Source organism: Chelonoidis abingdonii, chromosome 26 (assembly GCF_003597395.2).
Source record: "Chelonoidis abingdonii isolate Lonesome George chromosome 26, CheloAbing_2.0, whole genome shotgun sequence".
Lineage (NCBI taxonomy): Eukaryota > Metazoa > Chordata > Testudines > Testudinidae > Chelonoidis > Chelonoidis abingdonii.
In genome coordinates this window covers 6,122,007-6,137,050 of record NC_133794.1, presented here as the reverse complement: position 1 = coordinate 6,137,050, position 15,044 = coordinate 6,122,007, and the positions used below count along the sequence as shown (strand labels likewise).

At 54.3% G+C, this 15,044-nt stretch overlaps 2 protein-coding genes across 2 annotated transcripts in view; both read left to right on the top strand.

The window, feature by feature from the left end:
• The window catches only part of LOC116831999 (uncharacterized), a 70,547-nt gene that overhangs the window by 14,482 nt on the left and 41,021 nt on the right, over positions 1 to 15,044 (top strand). The window contains exons 9-11 of the mRNA XM_075061235.1: positions 12,629 to 12,946; positions 13,209 to 13,490; positions 14,447 to 14,725. Coding sequence (XP_074917336.1) covers positions 12,629 to 12,946; positions 13,209 to 13,490; positions 14,447 to 14,725 — 879 coding nt within the window. The remainder of the gene's footprint in view (positions 1 to 12,628; positions 12,947 to 13,208; positions 13,491 to 14,446; positions 14,726 to 15,044) is intronic.
• Positions 8,279 to 15,044, top strand: part of LOC142045968 (intercellular adhesion molecule 4-like) — a 31,456-nt gene continuing 24,690 nt past the window's right edge. The window contains exon 1 of the mRNA XM_075061020.1: positions 8,279 to 8,402. The gene's annotated coding sequence lies outside the window, so the exon portion shown is untranslated. The remainder of the gene's footprint in view (positions 8,403 to 15,044) is intronic.

Sequence of the window (15,044 nt, the reverse complement as noted above, 5' to 3'; positions counted from 1 at the left end):
AGGATCCTTGACATGGACAATGCTAATTGCTGCCCCAGTATCTGTAATAAAATTCCTGGGGCAGCCCCTTACCACTGCAGAGACTGTGGGTCTCCCCCTTGCATCCCTGCCTAACAGGGCTATGACTACGCTCGGGGCCGGTTGGCGTCATGCTGAATAATCTGTAGCGTATGCAGACAAATAATCTATGGGCTCTCCTTCTATCTCTTCGGACGCAGCCAACTCTGGAGGAGGAGAGGCTGTTACCGGAGAGAAGGAAATGGGTCAACGGAGGCCACGGGATGGTTCGAGGATGCTGGGTCTTGGCCTTCCATCATTGGCTCATTCACACATGCTTTGAGTTCCCAGATATCCCGTTGTTGAGCCTCAAGAGCTTGCTACATCTTTACAATGGAGTCCTCATTTCTGTGACGAGGACTTGGGTCTCTGCAGGCATGAATTGTTCTGAGCGGCATCTGAAAAGAAAGGAACACGCTCCCGGACCGCTCCCTGGGGTCCAAACACATAACCCTGTCATGGGGCTGTGACGAAGTGGGGGTTTTCTTGGGGTTTTCTGTCTTTTCCAAGGTTTGCATGCACAGGGGGTGGGACTCAATGTCCCTGGGTGTTACTGGTTTAACGAGGTGAGGGGAGAGGGAGTTTGTTGTTACAGAGGACCGTAAGAGGACCGGCAGAGGGACTCGGGGCCCCCAGTCCCAGGAGACACAAACCGGGTTCTGGCAGGTGGTGAGGATGATGGGCTGCAGAGATTGAGGACCCCGGTGACCTGACCAGACCGGTTTCACGCCAGACGACGAAGCTGCGAGGAGAGGGACATCAGGCCTTCCTGTTTAACGGACCCTGTTTACCTGTGAGAGAAGGGACAAATGGACAGAGGCGCAGGGCTTTAGATAGGCCTGCGGGAATTCCGAGACCCAGCGCGGGATAGCAGGAGTGGCTCGCGCTGGTCTGGCGATGGGGAAGCAGGCAGAGCCCACCTGGATGCATGGAGCACTGGGATGTGCTGTATATGGATTAGGCCAAGGTGCCGCCGAAGACCCAGAGCAAGCGAAGGACCCGCCACCAAAGTGCCGCTGGAGACCCGAAGCGCTGCCAGGTGAGTAAAAATTAAAAAGGCGCCTCTAGCCAGGGAACGGATTTTCACTGGGTGTGGGGCCCTCTTAGGCGCGGGGCCCGATTCGGGGGAATTGGTGGAATTGGCCTAAAGCCGGCCCTGGTGCTAAGGCTCAGAGAGGTATAGCTCCAGGAGGTGGAGGGGCCTAACCCTGAGAGAGAGTGGACCTCTGAGAAGGGCTGTCTCACTGAAAGGGGCACCCCCCACGGACCGCACAGGGCCAAGTGTGGGCATGATCTGTGAGTCCGTGACAGGGGCACATCCACTCGAAGGGCCAGGATTATTAAGTGGGTTAGGGTCATTTTGCCAACGGTGGTAGCTAGAGAAGGTAGGAACACCTCGGCCTAACCCTGGGGGTCCTCAATCCTCACGGTGGGATCAGCTCATGGTTCCTGAAGGATTGCAACAGAGGCTTCTATTTTAGGGCCTCCTTGAGAATATGCCTTGGCCAGTAAGGCTACTGCCTCCTTCAAAGAAGTGCCATCAGTTATATGCATGTTAACCTTTGCCTGCAAATGGGGAAGAGAGTTATTGACCAACAAACTGACGCACAGTGGCTCATCTGTTTCCTTTTTCATGTGACTGTGCCATGCTGCCCTTAACCACAGGTGAAATTGATGGGGGGACTCATTAGGTCTCTGCTTTAGATTAGACAGGATGGTCACTCCAGCTTGCCCCAGATGCTGATTATGTTCCAAGAGGGCTACTGTGTCTTTAAAAGATCTTTCTCCTACCCTAAACTCAGGTGGCAAAAGTACTCCCTAATGCTCGATTCACTGTGAGTTGTAAGATTTTAACCCAATCTTCCTTGGTAAGCCAAACACTTTTGCTGTTTCTTGTACACATTGTGCATGCATTGCAACCGAAGAATCCTCCATCATCCCTACTTGCTTAGCTATCAGATCTAGGGTCTTAATATCTGGAACAACTGCTACAGGGCAATCAGAATTAGAATCTAAGGATCTTCTCTCCAGATTGGGATATGGGCTTCTATCTGGGCTGGAATCTATAATTTCTATATTTTGACTTCTCCTACCCAAATCCACATTTTCCTCATCAGAGTGATTAGAACTTTCCTCTGGAAATAATCCTGGATGAGCAGAGTTACTTTCCATAAAACCTGTAAGTCCTACACTCAAGGCATCTCCACACTGATGCAGGACATCTGTCAGTCCGTTAAGATCTGGTGTAGTAGGGTGTTCTACCAGTGCACCAGGCGACCAGCATATACCAAGGAGGTGTAGAGAGTCCATGAAATCCTAGGGATGTAGGCAACCTTGATGATTGCCCAAATGCCAATAAGTGTCCACCCAAAGGGGCTGGGTCTCCTGATCTATATGGTGCCAATGTAACATTGGGTGGAGGAGCAGGAATTGCATCCCTTGGTTGTTGTATCTCTCTCTGTTGTAACCTAGAGATTACTACATAGTCATGACACTTGTGACTCCGCCTCTTCTAGTCCCTGAACAATTGCAGTCTCTAAAGGCACTGCAGACATTAACAGAGGAGAGGATATCTCCTCCCCCTTTGCTCTGCTCATCTCATTCTTTACATCACTAGTGGCCTCCTCTACATAACTTCGCCTCTTGTGATGCCACCCTGGGACTTCCTCTTCCTATCTGCAGACTGCTAGTAGCTTCTGCAACACCAACTTCCTCTCCTGACTGCCAGTGGCTCCTGAGACTCAATCTCCAACTCCGCTCCTAAAGGTACCGTATCAGCCTGAGCTAACTCTCTCGCCCTCCTTCTAGTAATTGGCCTGCAGGTTTCTCTATCTCCATCGCTTCCACCATGCCAGTAGGGATGGGAACCGATTCTTTGTCCTCCTCTAATGCTTCTCCCGTTGTTTCCAACTCTTTGATTCTTTCCAACAGCCAACCTCGGACTGATTTATAGCCATCCAGTCTTTTTAATCTGGCAGCCACTCGCTCTTGCCAATAATGTGCTTCTTTTCCTGCTGCCTGTACCTGGTACCTAGACCGTTCTACTGTTTTTCCTAACTCCTGCTTGTTTTGGAAAAGCACTGACCGCTCCTCTGACACTACATGGAGTCGATTCATTAAATCCTGAATAACTTTCCTCCCTCATCCAAAGTTTGCTGGGCTTTTCTGAGTAACTAATTTTTTATTCAGTTACTTTCCCAGCGAACTACAAGCCACAAGCGACATTCAAGAGCTATTTCCGTTACCAGTTTAGCCTTTTTTTCTGCTCTGTTTCTACATCAAACAGCTCACTCACAAAACCCCACAGGTTACAATGCTTAGAGATCATCTCACTATTCCTCAGCTGTTTAAACCTTCTCCATGTTCCTGAATGTCTTTTCTGGCAAAGTTTTCTAAAGCCAGACTGCGGGTAACTCCGACAAACTCTGCTCTTGCGCTTGCTCCACTCACCTTAACACATAACACAGAATTCATTTCAATTCTAAAACTTCACTGTTGACCTGCCTGTATAAGAAATGTATAATGAACACTCTGCTGTTCTTTACTCTGAAAACTGAGGGCTCCCTTCACAGAAACCACAGGAAACACCCTCCCCAACAGGTTTTTACACTTAGTTCAACTAGTCCCAAGTAAATGATAGAGGGGAGGGGGCACGTTCCCCTCTCTTCGCTCGATGGCTCGTAGCTGATTTAAAGGTCTCTTTTCCAGTCGGGGCCTGCCAAAAAACTGGGGGAAACTGAGGCAGAGAGCTCAGCTATGCAGCCTGGGAGAATTGAGGGGACTGAAATAAGGTAGCTCGAACTGTACAAGTTCTGAGTTACTGCGGCCTCTTGGCAGCAATTAATACATAGATTTATCAACTCCCCCACCACTGCTAGCATGGGTCATCAGGCCCAATGCTACTGCTAATATCTTATGGGCAGCATTTGTTATAACTCAACCTTCAACAAAGCCCCTTAAATGCACGTATCACTTTAAATAACAACACGGTTACTCTTTATCTTGCACGATTAAATTCAAAACCTCTGAGCTAAAATGCTAAGTCCGACCACGTAAACAGGAAACAGTCACCGGAAATCAGGTTCTTGTGCTCTTAAGAGTGAGCGAGCAAGACACAGAATCTTGCTCTAACTCTTTACTTATGCCTCAGGTGAGAGTCTTAGGGGTCTGAAGAGGCCTTGGATCCCGGGAAATCCCTGTCAGACATGCCTGGAGTTTCCTGCCTGGCTTGCTGGTCTGTTGCCTAATTGAGGAGGTTAATAATATGAATTTGGATCATGTGGGTTTCAGGCTCACCAGTCTGTTTCAACAGAAGATAATAAGGTTCTTGGCCTGAATCAGGCTCCACAGAATTTACAAAGGGCCCTCGGAGGGATGACAGGAAGCTCCCACTGAGACAGATAGAGCCGTAAAGACTTTTTATTAAGAGAAATGAAGTAGTAATTAAATGGTAAAATAATCAGAGTTACAAAATTACAATTGTGTTGCTGCTATTCAGAAGATACGGATGGTGTTACGGTGTTATATGCTACAAAGCTTTGGGTAACACTCACACCCTTCCTTGATAACCTGGTGGTGAGAGACACAGGCCCAGCCTCGCCTCGGGGGTTCTTGAGGGGGCAGAGCTTAGAAGAAGCTGGAGCTAAGAGCTATCGGAGTGAACTTCAAGTTTACTTAACTAACTTAAACTGAAAATGAAAACCTGACACACACAACTTAGAGCAAAGGCTTCGGGAAAGCAGCTTCGTCCAGTCCCCTTGGAACTTAGAACGTTCTAGGAAAAACCAGCCCAGGCCCCCTCTAGCCAGGCCCTTTTTATAGGGGCCAGATGCCTGGACCCTCCCCCTGTGCCCAACCTTCAGTTCTCACCCACAAAAATGTTAGGGTCTTGTGTGCCATAGGCTGGTCTGTCTGAGCGCATTGATGACATGTACAGACATATTAATGACATTAGATTGCACACACACACACGCACACACACACACACACACTATTTTTGTTGTCCCGATTATGTCGGTTCTTTCCTGGTGGTGCACCGGTTAAGTCTGAGGGTACAGCCTTGGAAACCCCCCTGTGCCATTCTAGCATTATCTGTCTCTCTGGGTGAAAGGCCCCAGACATAGATGCTAACTTTGCCTGAGTTCTGCATACAGGATCTGGCCTGTAGGGCCCTTGCATTACAGCCAAACTCACCTTTATATAAATCTTTAAACCTGTTACAATAAACCAAACACTTGAACGCTAAGAAAAGCTCGATCTGTGCAAGCCAGCGGGTTAATCCTATAGGCTACACAGGGTAACATGTGGTGCCAGGCCTTGCAGGAAGGCGTGTGGCGAGCTGAGTGTGGGTGCCTGGCAGCCAGGCCGCGGGGAGAGGTTTACACACTGGCATGTACAGAAAACTGGGCTCAGACCCAGACGCTCCCCCTCGCAGCCGGGCACTGAGCAGTTACATGGGGAAAGGCACCTCCGAGCCAGGCGTCAAAGAATCAGCCGGCGGCCAGCCCAGCAGAAGGCAAGGCTGCCCGGCCGACATCGACTGGCCCCAGCCAGCCCAGGCAGAGGGAGAATGTGATGGGTTGGACCCCCGTTCTGGGATGTCACCTCACCTGCTCCCCTCCTGAGCCCCTCCTGCTCCCCCAGCCTGGGCTCCCTCACCCTGCTTTGGGAATTAGGCTCTCCGGCCTCTTGCAGCACACCCAGGTAGGCCCACACCCTGCTGCTGTTACCAGATGTGCCTGTTACTTTGGGGTACGCTCATTTATTTGGGTTACTCTTCGGGGGAGAGGGGGTTGTAATTCTGTCAATGTGCTGCTTGTGTCAGTGTGTGTTCATTCAGAGCTCCTCTTCTCCCTGCTGCACATCCCCTCCCAATGGAGCTACCCTGCAGGACCTCGGTTCCCCAGGGCTGGGCTCCCGCAGCCCCACAACCAGGTGAACGAACACACACAGGGCCAGCTCTAGGCCAATTCCCCCAGATCAGGCCCCACACCTAAGAGAGCCCCACCTCCTAAAGAAGAGCACCTAACTTAGGCGCCTTTCTAATTTTTACTCACCCAGCGGAGGTCGGGTCTTTGGTAGCATTTCGGCGGCGAGTCCTTCCGTACCACAGAAGACCTGGAGCAAGTGAAGGACCCGCTTCCAAAGACCTGGACTGCCACTGGGTATTCAGATCAGGCCCTGCACTTCCTAAAGCTGGCCCTGCACGCACGCGCACACACTCTTTCTCTCTCTCTCTCTCTCTCTCTCTCTCTCCAACAAAGCAAGTCTGAGCGGACCGGGTCAATCAATCTTTCAAGCTGACCCCCCTTATATGCCCCTGGACTCAGTAGGCTGGGTCAAGCAGCACTTTCAAGCTGCCACCCTCATATGCCCCAGGTTCAGCACATCTCTATCCACACTTTCACGTTATAAGTGTTCTGGTCGTAACCCACTTGTAGGGCCGGCTCTGGCTTTTTTGCTCCCCCAAGCGAAAAAACAAACCTGTGGGGCGGCCGGAGCAGCAAAGCAGAAAAAGAGGCAGAGTTTGGCTCCCTGCATCAGAACACTTCCTTGAACATGGGTCAGGGTTTTTGTAGAGAAACAATGGCTCACGGGAGAACACTAGATTTCTTGATAGGTAAACTGATGACTCAAGGGTCTTCTTCAGGCTACACCGTAGGAGCTGATCATAGAATCATAGAATAACAGGGCTGGAAGGTATCTTGTCCAACCCCCTGCTCAAAGCAGGACCAATCCCTATTCAGATTTTTGCCCCAGATCCCTAAATGGGTGATGTTCCTTCCAGGGAGCTCACAATGCAATTAGGCGGCTTCACTATTTTGGATCCCAATGAAGGATTTATTACTAGAATTGGTCTGATAACTGCTGAGCTTGGTGCGTGCAGGTGCGGATTCATTAACATCTGGAGCAGAGATCCCCCAGGATGCACTGCTTCCCTGCTCCTCTGGTCCCAGAGTTCAGTGCAGTTCTTGCCTTGGAATCTCTGGTCTCCATTCTGTAGCTAATGGCGATGCCGCCCTGTCCCATCTTCGATGCAGATGAGTCTGGGGGAGTTGCCTTAATCCTTTCACCCTTGTCAGGGGGGTCTGGGTGAGTCTCCCATCGCCCCTCACTGCTCTCTGCAAGTCTTTTCTCTGATCCGTTCTGGTTCAAGCAGAGGCTAGCAGGGGGTGGGGGTCCTTCATGAGTCAGACAGGCTGGATACTGCGCCCTGGTTCCCCAAGAACACAGAGCTGCCTGGTGTCACTGCAGACACAGACTGAGGTCAGCTCTGGGTGAGAGGACTCCCCCAGCACTCACGGGCACACCCCTTTGGGAGACAAACCCAAAATAATACTGTCTTGCACTGTATAGAAAAATCTGCACAGCGCAAGAGTAACACCCACAGACCCGGGCGTTGGGATCAAATCTGGGACTGCTGGAGCTTAGGGCATGAGTTGCTAGGGCAGGAGCTAGAAGCCAATCGGCTGTTAAGCAAACTCACTAATCTCTGTTGCTAAGTGGTCTCTGTGCCACCAGCTGGGACAGATCCCCACAGCCAGGCGGTGTGTGGGTCACAAAAAATCCGTCCTCTTCCTCAATGTGACACGAGATGATCCCAACTTCTTGCCCCCCGCCCCCTGGTAGAAATTACATCAACTAGGTTTAATCAGAAACAAAACAAATGTATTAACCACAAGAGCAGATTTTAAGTGGTTCAAACAGAACAAAGCAGATCATTAAGCAACTGAAACAGAACATGCAGACTGAGCTTAGCATTGCAATAGGTAGGATACAAATTAGCAAGTTCTCACCCTGAGTGACAAGCAGGTTGGCAGTGTTCCCCTCCCCCAGGCATTGGCCCTGGCTGGGGCTCAGCGCTGCTGGTTGGTGGAAGCCCCCAGGGCACTCCCAAGGGCCCTGCCCTGCCCTGCCCTGCCCTGCCCTGCCCTGTCTGCTGCAGCCAGAGGTGCCAGTGCTGTGTGGGCAGATGTCCCCGTGCTGGCTTTCACCGAGCCATGTGAGCGCCCATCACTGTCACGCTGGAGCCCTATGGGCTAGAGCCGCCCCTGGAATTACCTAGGTCCCGGTGGGCACGGCCCTGCTGCCACGGCTTCCCTGCTGGGGCACCCGCAAGAGCTGCAGCAAAGCTGGCTCAGGTACGACTCAGTGTCATGTGGACACACCCCCAGGGCAGGGCACCTAGAGGCGGCCGTGAGGAGCGGCGAGGTAGCTCCATGCCCAGGGCTGTCAGCTGGCTGAGGGCTTCCTGGGACGTCCCCTTATCTCAGACAGCTCCGCACACACTCCCCCCGGGTTGCGCCCTCATTCCGCCATTCCAGCCAGCACCACCATTGTCGGGGGTAACGTCCTGGGTTCTCTCCTCGGCTCTGGGATGGGAGTGGGGGGCTGGTGGGTTAGAGCAGGGGGGATTGGGAGCCAGGACTCCTGGGTTCCCTCCCTGGCTCTGGCAGGGGAGCGTGGGCTGGTGGTTAAAGCTGGCACGCAGGGGCTGGGCTGATCTCTAACTAGCAGGGTGTGATGTTATTGATATAAACTGGGACCATATAGAACATGGTTTGCAACCAAGGTCCTGTGGTGGCACCAAATCTTAAGTAAAAGGGGTAATATAAGGTGTGCAAGGCCAGGTTCTGGGTTGCTGGTTATGATTATGGTGTCTGTGTCATTTTGTAGTTGAAGTTACGAGTATTGGCTCTTGTGATGGGGCAAGGCCAGATGGCTACAGTAAAGTCCTGAGGAACAGGTATGTTAGCCCCAGGCTAAACAAATCCCTAGGACTGGGTGACCAAATGGCAGTTGCTTCCAGGTTATCAAGGCACCTGGGCCAATTAAGATCTTCTCTAGAAGGCAGTGGAGATAGCTACATTGGAAAACCTGCAGCCAATTCAGGCAGCTAATCAGGGCACTGGGTTTAAAAAGGCGCTCACCTGCAGTCAGGTGAAGAGGAGAGGAAGTGTGTGTAGGAGCTGGGACAGGGACTGGGACTGGACTGGGACTGGGTGGACTGGGACTGGGACTGGACTGGGACTGGGACTGGACGGGATGGACTGGGACTGGGATGGGAGGGTGTGCGCTGGAGGATTGAGAATTATCAGAAATCAAGCTATCCAGACACCAAGAGGAAGGTCCTGTGGTGAGATAAAGAAGGTGGTTGGAGGAGGCCATGGGAAGTAGCCAGGAGTTGTAGCTGTCATGCAGCTGTTACGGGAGCGCACTATAGACAGCTGCGATCCACAGGCCTGGGCTGGAATCCGGAGTAGAGGGTGGGCCCGGCTTCCCCCAAAACTCCCACTCCTGATCAGACACAGAGGGGGTGACCAGACTGTGGGTTACGCAAGAGGGAAGATCACTGAGTGAACAAATCTCGCCATAAGCGCATGACCACCAAGGTAAAGGAGGAACTTTGTACATATGTACTGTCTGTATTTTCAAATTTTGTGCTGTGCTTCTGGTGACATCCAGACAAGTGGGTGTTAGCTCTGCCCAGCCTGCTTGAGGCCATTATGGACTATCAGCTACACAACTGACCATGAGAGAGTAGATACGCTTTGTAACTCAGCAAAGTGCAGGATTGCCCATGTGACTGCAGACTCATTTGCAGTTATTCAACTGTAAGAACAAGAGTATCTTACACCTGGAAGCTATATAAGAGCTGATGGCCTCATCTTCATCTGTCTCAATCCTGCTTCTTACTTCTGGAGGACTGTTGCTACAACTGAAGCTCTGAACAAAAGGACTGAATGACCCATCCAGCTGGGGATGTTTCTCAGAGATTTGATTTGAAACCTGCAGTTTATTCTATCACTGCTAAGCCTGAACTAAGAACTTTGCCATCACTGGATGTAATTGATTCCATTTAACAATCTAGCTCTCAGCTCTACTAGATTGCCCTTTATGAAACACCTTTAGATATTTAGAGTTCGTAGAGGTTGGTAACGACTGTGATTTGTGGGTAAGATCTGAATGTGAAATATGACCGGTCTGGGGCTTGCCCTTCTGGTGATCGAAGATACGTTTTTTTTATTGGGGTGCTGGTTTTCTATAACGCTTCTCCTCAGGTACGCTTGTGGGACTGTGGTAAACTGGGAGACTGGATCGTCTACGGGAACATTGCTTGTGTGACTTGTGGTTCGCCATGGGGTGAATCAAAGTCTTTTTTGGGTGTCTGGCTGATTTTGGTTTGTGTTTTGCCTTAAAGGTTGGAAAACCCCAGCCTGGGCTGTGAGCTGCCATGTTTTGAGGCAACTGGTCCTGGAAAATTGGCAGCCTCAGTATTGGGTCCTGCCAGAACCGCTTTCATCACACGGATCAGGGGAACGTCCAGGGGTTCCCATCACATCCTCCTGCTGTGTGTCTGGTTCATCTGAGCTGACGCAGCTGGGCGTGGCCGTGCAAAAACAGGCTGTGCGCCTGCAGCGCCTGGCAGTGCCTGTCCTTCGGTGCGATTCAGGCAGCACTTTCATCCCACTGCCAGCCAGAAGCATAGGCGAGGGGCCTGGCAGAACCTATTGACTGTGCAGAGTGGCGTGCCCCGCTCGTGACGCGTTAGTCACTCATCAGGGAAGGCCTTGGCCACGTCACCGGTCAAACTATGCCGTGGGCTGGGACCCTCTGATGACAGAGAACCCACCCGGCTCCCTGACTCCTGTACTGTCCCTCTCTCTCAGCCAGGAGACACCACAGCGGCCTTACCAGCATCCCTCCCGGGGGCTCCTCTGCATGTGGGCTGCTGCTTCTATCTAGTGCTGACCGGGCCTTAAAGTGCCCTCCTCCCCCCTCGCTGGGCTCAGGCTGCGTGTCCCCAGGGGGATGCTAGTGGGACCGGGCTGGGCTGGGAGCACCCCACTTTGGAGTGACGCTGGCAGTGAGGTGGTGACATGATTTGTTTTGCTCGAACGGTCAATGAGGTGCCTTCTATGTAACACTAGGAGGGAGTGATGCCTAGTGATTAAGGAAGCAGATGGGGTCTGGGAGCAGGACTGCTGGATTGTCTCCTGGCTCTGAAGGGAGTGGGGGTTTGATGTTCCCTTTCTTCAGTTCACTGGGCTGTATCGCCCGGAGGTGTAGGCCACGTAGGACAGATTCATTTGGGCCATTTTAGGGGCCGCGCAGGTGCTTTTTGCAGTGAGAGTTTCACGCGGAACTGCTCCATATGGTGGAGCCGAGAGGGTCTGTCTGATAAACTGCAACCACACGTGCCAGATCCTGGGTGCCAGGTGGCCCTGAGGCTCACTCCTTCAAACCGATAGTAAAAGTGGACTGGCGTGGCGGCCTTTCTTCCTTCGTACACGGAGTGTGGGTGTCGGCCCCTCAGTGCTACTTCGTCTGCGGTGGAGATTATGAAGGTGACGGCCTGCAAACATGCTCCTTCTTAGCGTAAGTGCCTGCTCTAAGGGTTACCATATGTCCAGATTATGCCGGCGGACATGTCGCAGATTTGGGGATTTTCAATAGCTGTCCAGGAGGACTTTGTAAAAATCTCAAAACTCTTGGATTTCCACCCAATGGAGAGCACAGCACGGCTGACGAGAGTGGCTCCCCTGGCCAGAATGAGCCACTTGCATAGGGCTCAGAGAGCACCTCCCCAGAGGACAGGAGTGAGGGGGTTTGGATGGGTCGCGGGTTCTGGGGGGGCTGTCGGGTTGGGGGTGTGTGAGAGGGTTCAGGGACAGTCAGGAGACGGGAACGGGTGGAGGGGTTTGGATGGGTAAGGGCAATCTGGGGGAGGCTTGTTAGGGGGTGGAAGGTGTGAATAGGAGTCCAGGGCATTCAGGCGTACAGGTAAGGGGGTGGGATCTTAAGGGGGGAAGTTAGGGGTGGGGGTTCTCAGGCAGGTGGCAGTCAGGTACAAGGAGAAGGGAAGCTTGGATATGGGGTGGGGTCCCAGGGGGCAGTTAGGGGCAGAGGTTCCAGAGAGGGAGATCAGGGGACAGGAAGCAGGGGGAGGATTGGATGGGTTGGGGGCTCTGTGGGGGCCAGTCAGGAGGCAGGAAGAGGGAGGGAGTGGTTAGGGGCAGGTCTGCCCCCCCCCCCAAGTGTCCTCTTCTTCGAAAGTTCAGATAATGATAACCCTACACTGGCTCCCAGCTGCAGTGGGCCTGGGGCGGCTTTTGTGCCACTGACACTTTCTGGTGCAGTGTAGCGCTAGAGAAAGAGCAAAGTCATTGGCAGACAGTAGGGTACAAAGCTGGGCTCTGGCCCCAGGGCAGGGGACTGGCTGGGGGGTGGGGCATGGAACGGGACACTGGCTCTGATCCCTTAAGCCAGGCAGCACCTGCGGGTTGTTACCCTCTGGCAGCTGTTGGGAGGGGGGGGGGCTCAGTCTGGCTCCTGGCAGGGCAGGAATCCACATCCCAACCCCCTGCGCCACATAGAGCCCCTGCCGGCCGGTCAGCAAGTCTGAGCCTGGCTCTCGCCGCCAGCAGGGTCCTCTCCGGGGCAGGGCTCAGCCATCCTGGGGCGCGGGGATGCACCTTCCAGGCTCTTCCCCCAGCGGCGCCTTTCAGCAGCACCCAGGTCGACGGGATCCGATTAACCGACCTTCGGGTGCTTCCCCCTCTGGCTCCAGGGCCGCCGGAGCGGGTGGTGCTGGAGCCACTCCCTGAGATGGAGCTGGGACGGGCCTATAACCTGACGTGCTGGGTTCTGAATGTGGCTCCCGTCGCACACCTCACCATGACCATCCGCCGGGGGGCACAGACCCTGCACACGGAGACCTTCCAGAACCATACCAGGATCGGACCCAACAACATCCCAGTGACCCATGAGATCACCCCTCAGCGACGGGACCACGGGCAGGAGATCACCTGCCACGCAGCCCTGGACCTGACACCGCACGGGCCCCACTTCGAAAACAGCTCTTCTGCAGTGGAACTCAAGGTTTATGGTGAGTTCCCACACGCTCCATGTGCCAGACACACCACTCTGTGCACCAGAGACACACTCCATGTGCCATGCTCACTGCTCCTCTGTGCACCAGGAGACACTGTTCCATGCACCATACCCTCTGCTCCTCCATGCACTGGAGACTCACTTTGGGTGCCAGACACACAGCTCTGGGTGCTGGCAGTTCAGGGGACACTGGGGCTTTGCCTGACTGCCCAGCTCCCTGCACCCTCTGCTGACATGGTTTTTCTCACCCGCTGCAGATCTCCCAGAGGAGCCCCAGCTCCTAACCTCCCTCTATATCGAGGTGGGCACCAGGGCGACCGCCCGCTGTGGGGTGGCCGGGGTCTTCCCCACTGTGGGAGAGGCCCGGTTCACCCTGTCCTTTGGGGGAGAGAGCCTGAACTTCACCGTCACCACATCGGGCGACACGGCCACCGCCCAGGGCGAGGTTTGGTCCCTGTTCCCGGGACAGCGTGAGCTGAAATGCACCGTGACCGTGGGCCCTGTGTCCAGATCCGCAGGGCAGAGCGTTCTCGTTTACAGTGAGTGTCTGGGGGGATCCCGGCCGCACCCAGAACAGGGCCTGCCCAGATTTTGAAGGTTCGGGGGGCTTGGTGGGTGACGTCTGCGCTGTGGGCTGGGCTGGCATGGAGGCTGGGCAGATGTGTGGGTTCAGCTCCTGTGGGGGCTGGTTTCAGTTCATGTCAGTTCCACCCCCTGGACTTTCCATTGGCGTTTTCAAGCTGAAACTCGCCCCAAGCCCAGAGCAGAACTCAGCTCCCCCCTCCCCGGCCCAATTTTTCCCACGGGTCCCCCCGCACCAGATCCCCTCCCTGCTCCCACGTCCAGTCCTAGCCTGGCCTGGGACTCGTCTCCTGACAGCCCCTCTGTGGGGCTCTGACCCGGCTCCCCTTCCACACAGGCGCTCCACTGAGCTGGGGATGCTCCCAACAAACCATTCTGCCATCACGGCTGAGCGGCTGCGTAGCCCAGGCCAGGGAATTTCTCCCAGCGGCTCCAGAGAGTCAGAGCCACACTGGACTGGAAGGGAGTGGGAGAGGCCACTGAGCCCCCCTAGCCATGTGAAGACGGGGGTCAGTCTGCCCCTGGCCCGGCCTGCCCCACTGGGGAGAGGCTGGTTCGTACCCTGACGCAGGGCATGAGGAGCGGGCTCTGCCAGAGAAAGGAGCCCTCGCCGGCCGGAGCTGGAGGGGAGAGGTGGGGCGGAGGGGAGCCGTGGGGATTTAGGTACCAGTCCATGCGTGGAGCAACCTGCGGGAGGAACTGGGCACCTAACTCCTATGGGATCTGGGCCTAACTCCGTTTGGGGTCTGGGGGTTAACTTGAAGGGGCCAGCTGTGTCCAGGCCCCAGCTGGCTTTGACCATTTCACTTGTCCAGTATCAAATGAAGCATCCTGCCGGGGAGCCAGCATGCGGCCCCTCGGAGGGGGATCAGCAGCCCCGGCCAAGCAGCAGCTCTGTCCTGGTCCCTTACAGGTCTCCCCGAGCCTGTTCTGGAGGTAACTGAGTCCCGGACCCTCGTTAACAGCAGCGTAATCGTTACGTGCCGTTCTCCTGAGGCCGACCCCCTGGGCGTCCTGCTCCAGCTCAGAGACGCCAAGCGAGTCCTGGTCCCCAGCGCCCCCGCTCAGCCCCCTGTGCAGTTCCAGCTGACGGCTGGTGAGGAAGACGACGGGAGGGAGTTCACGTGTGAAGCAAGGCCTCACTCAGGCATCCCGGCTGTGAAACACACGTCCGCCAGGCTTACTGTCTTCTGTGAGTAGAGGGCCTCGGCTCAGTCTGAGATGTAGCTCCGGACCCGTCACCACCGGCTATGCTCTGTGCTCACCCCCCTGCAGTCAGGAAGCAACACCCCCTTTTCACATGTCCGCTGAGCCCCCCAGAGCCTCGGCCAGGACTCGAACCCAGGGCTCCTGGCCCATCCTCCCGCTCCACTCCCACAAGCTTTTCTTCAGACGCACTCGGCTGGGACAGTGACTTTCCTTGTGCCTGTGACCTGGGCGCCATTCATGTGCAGCAGCGGCCAGAGAAATCCACTGGGTCACAGAGTCATAGCATATCGGGGTTGGAAGGG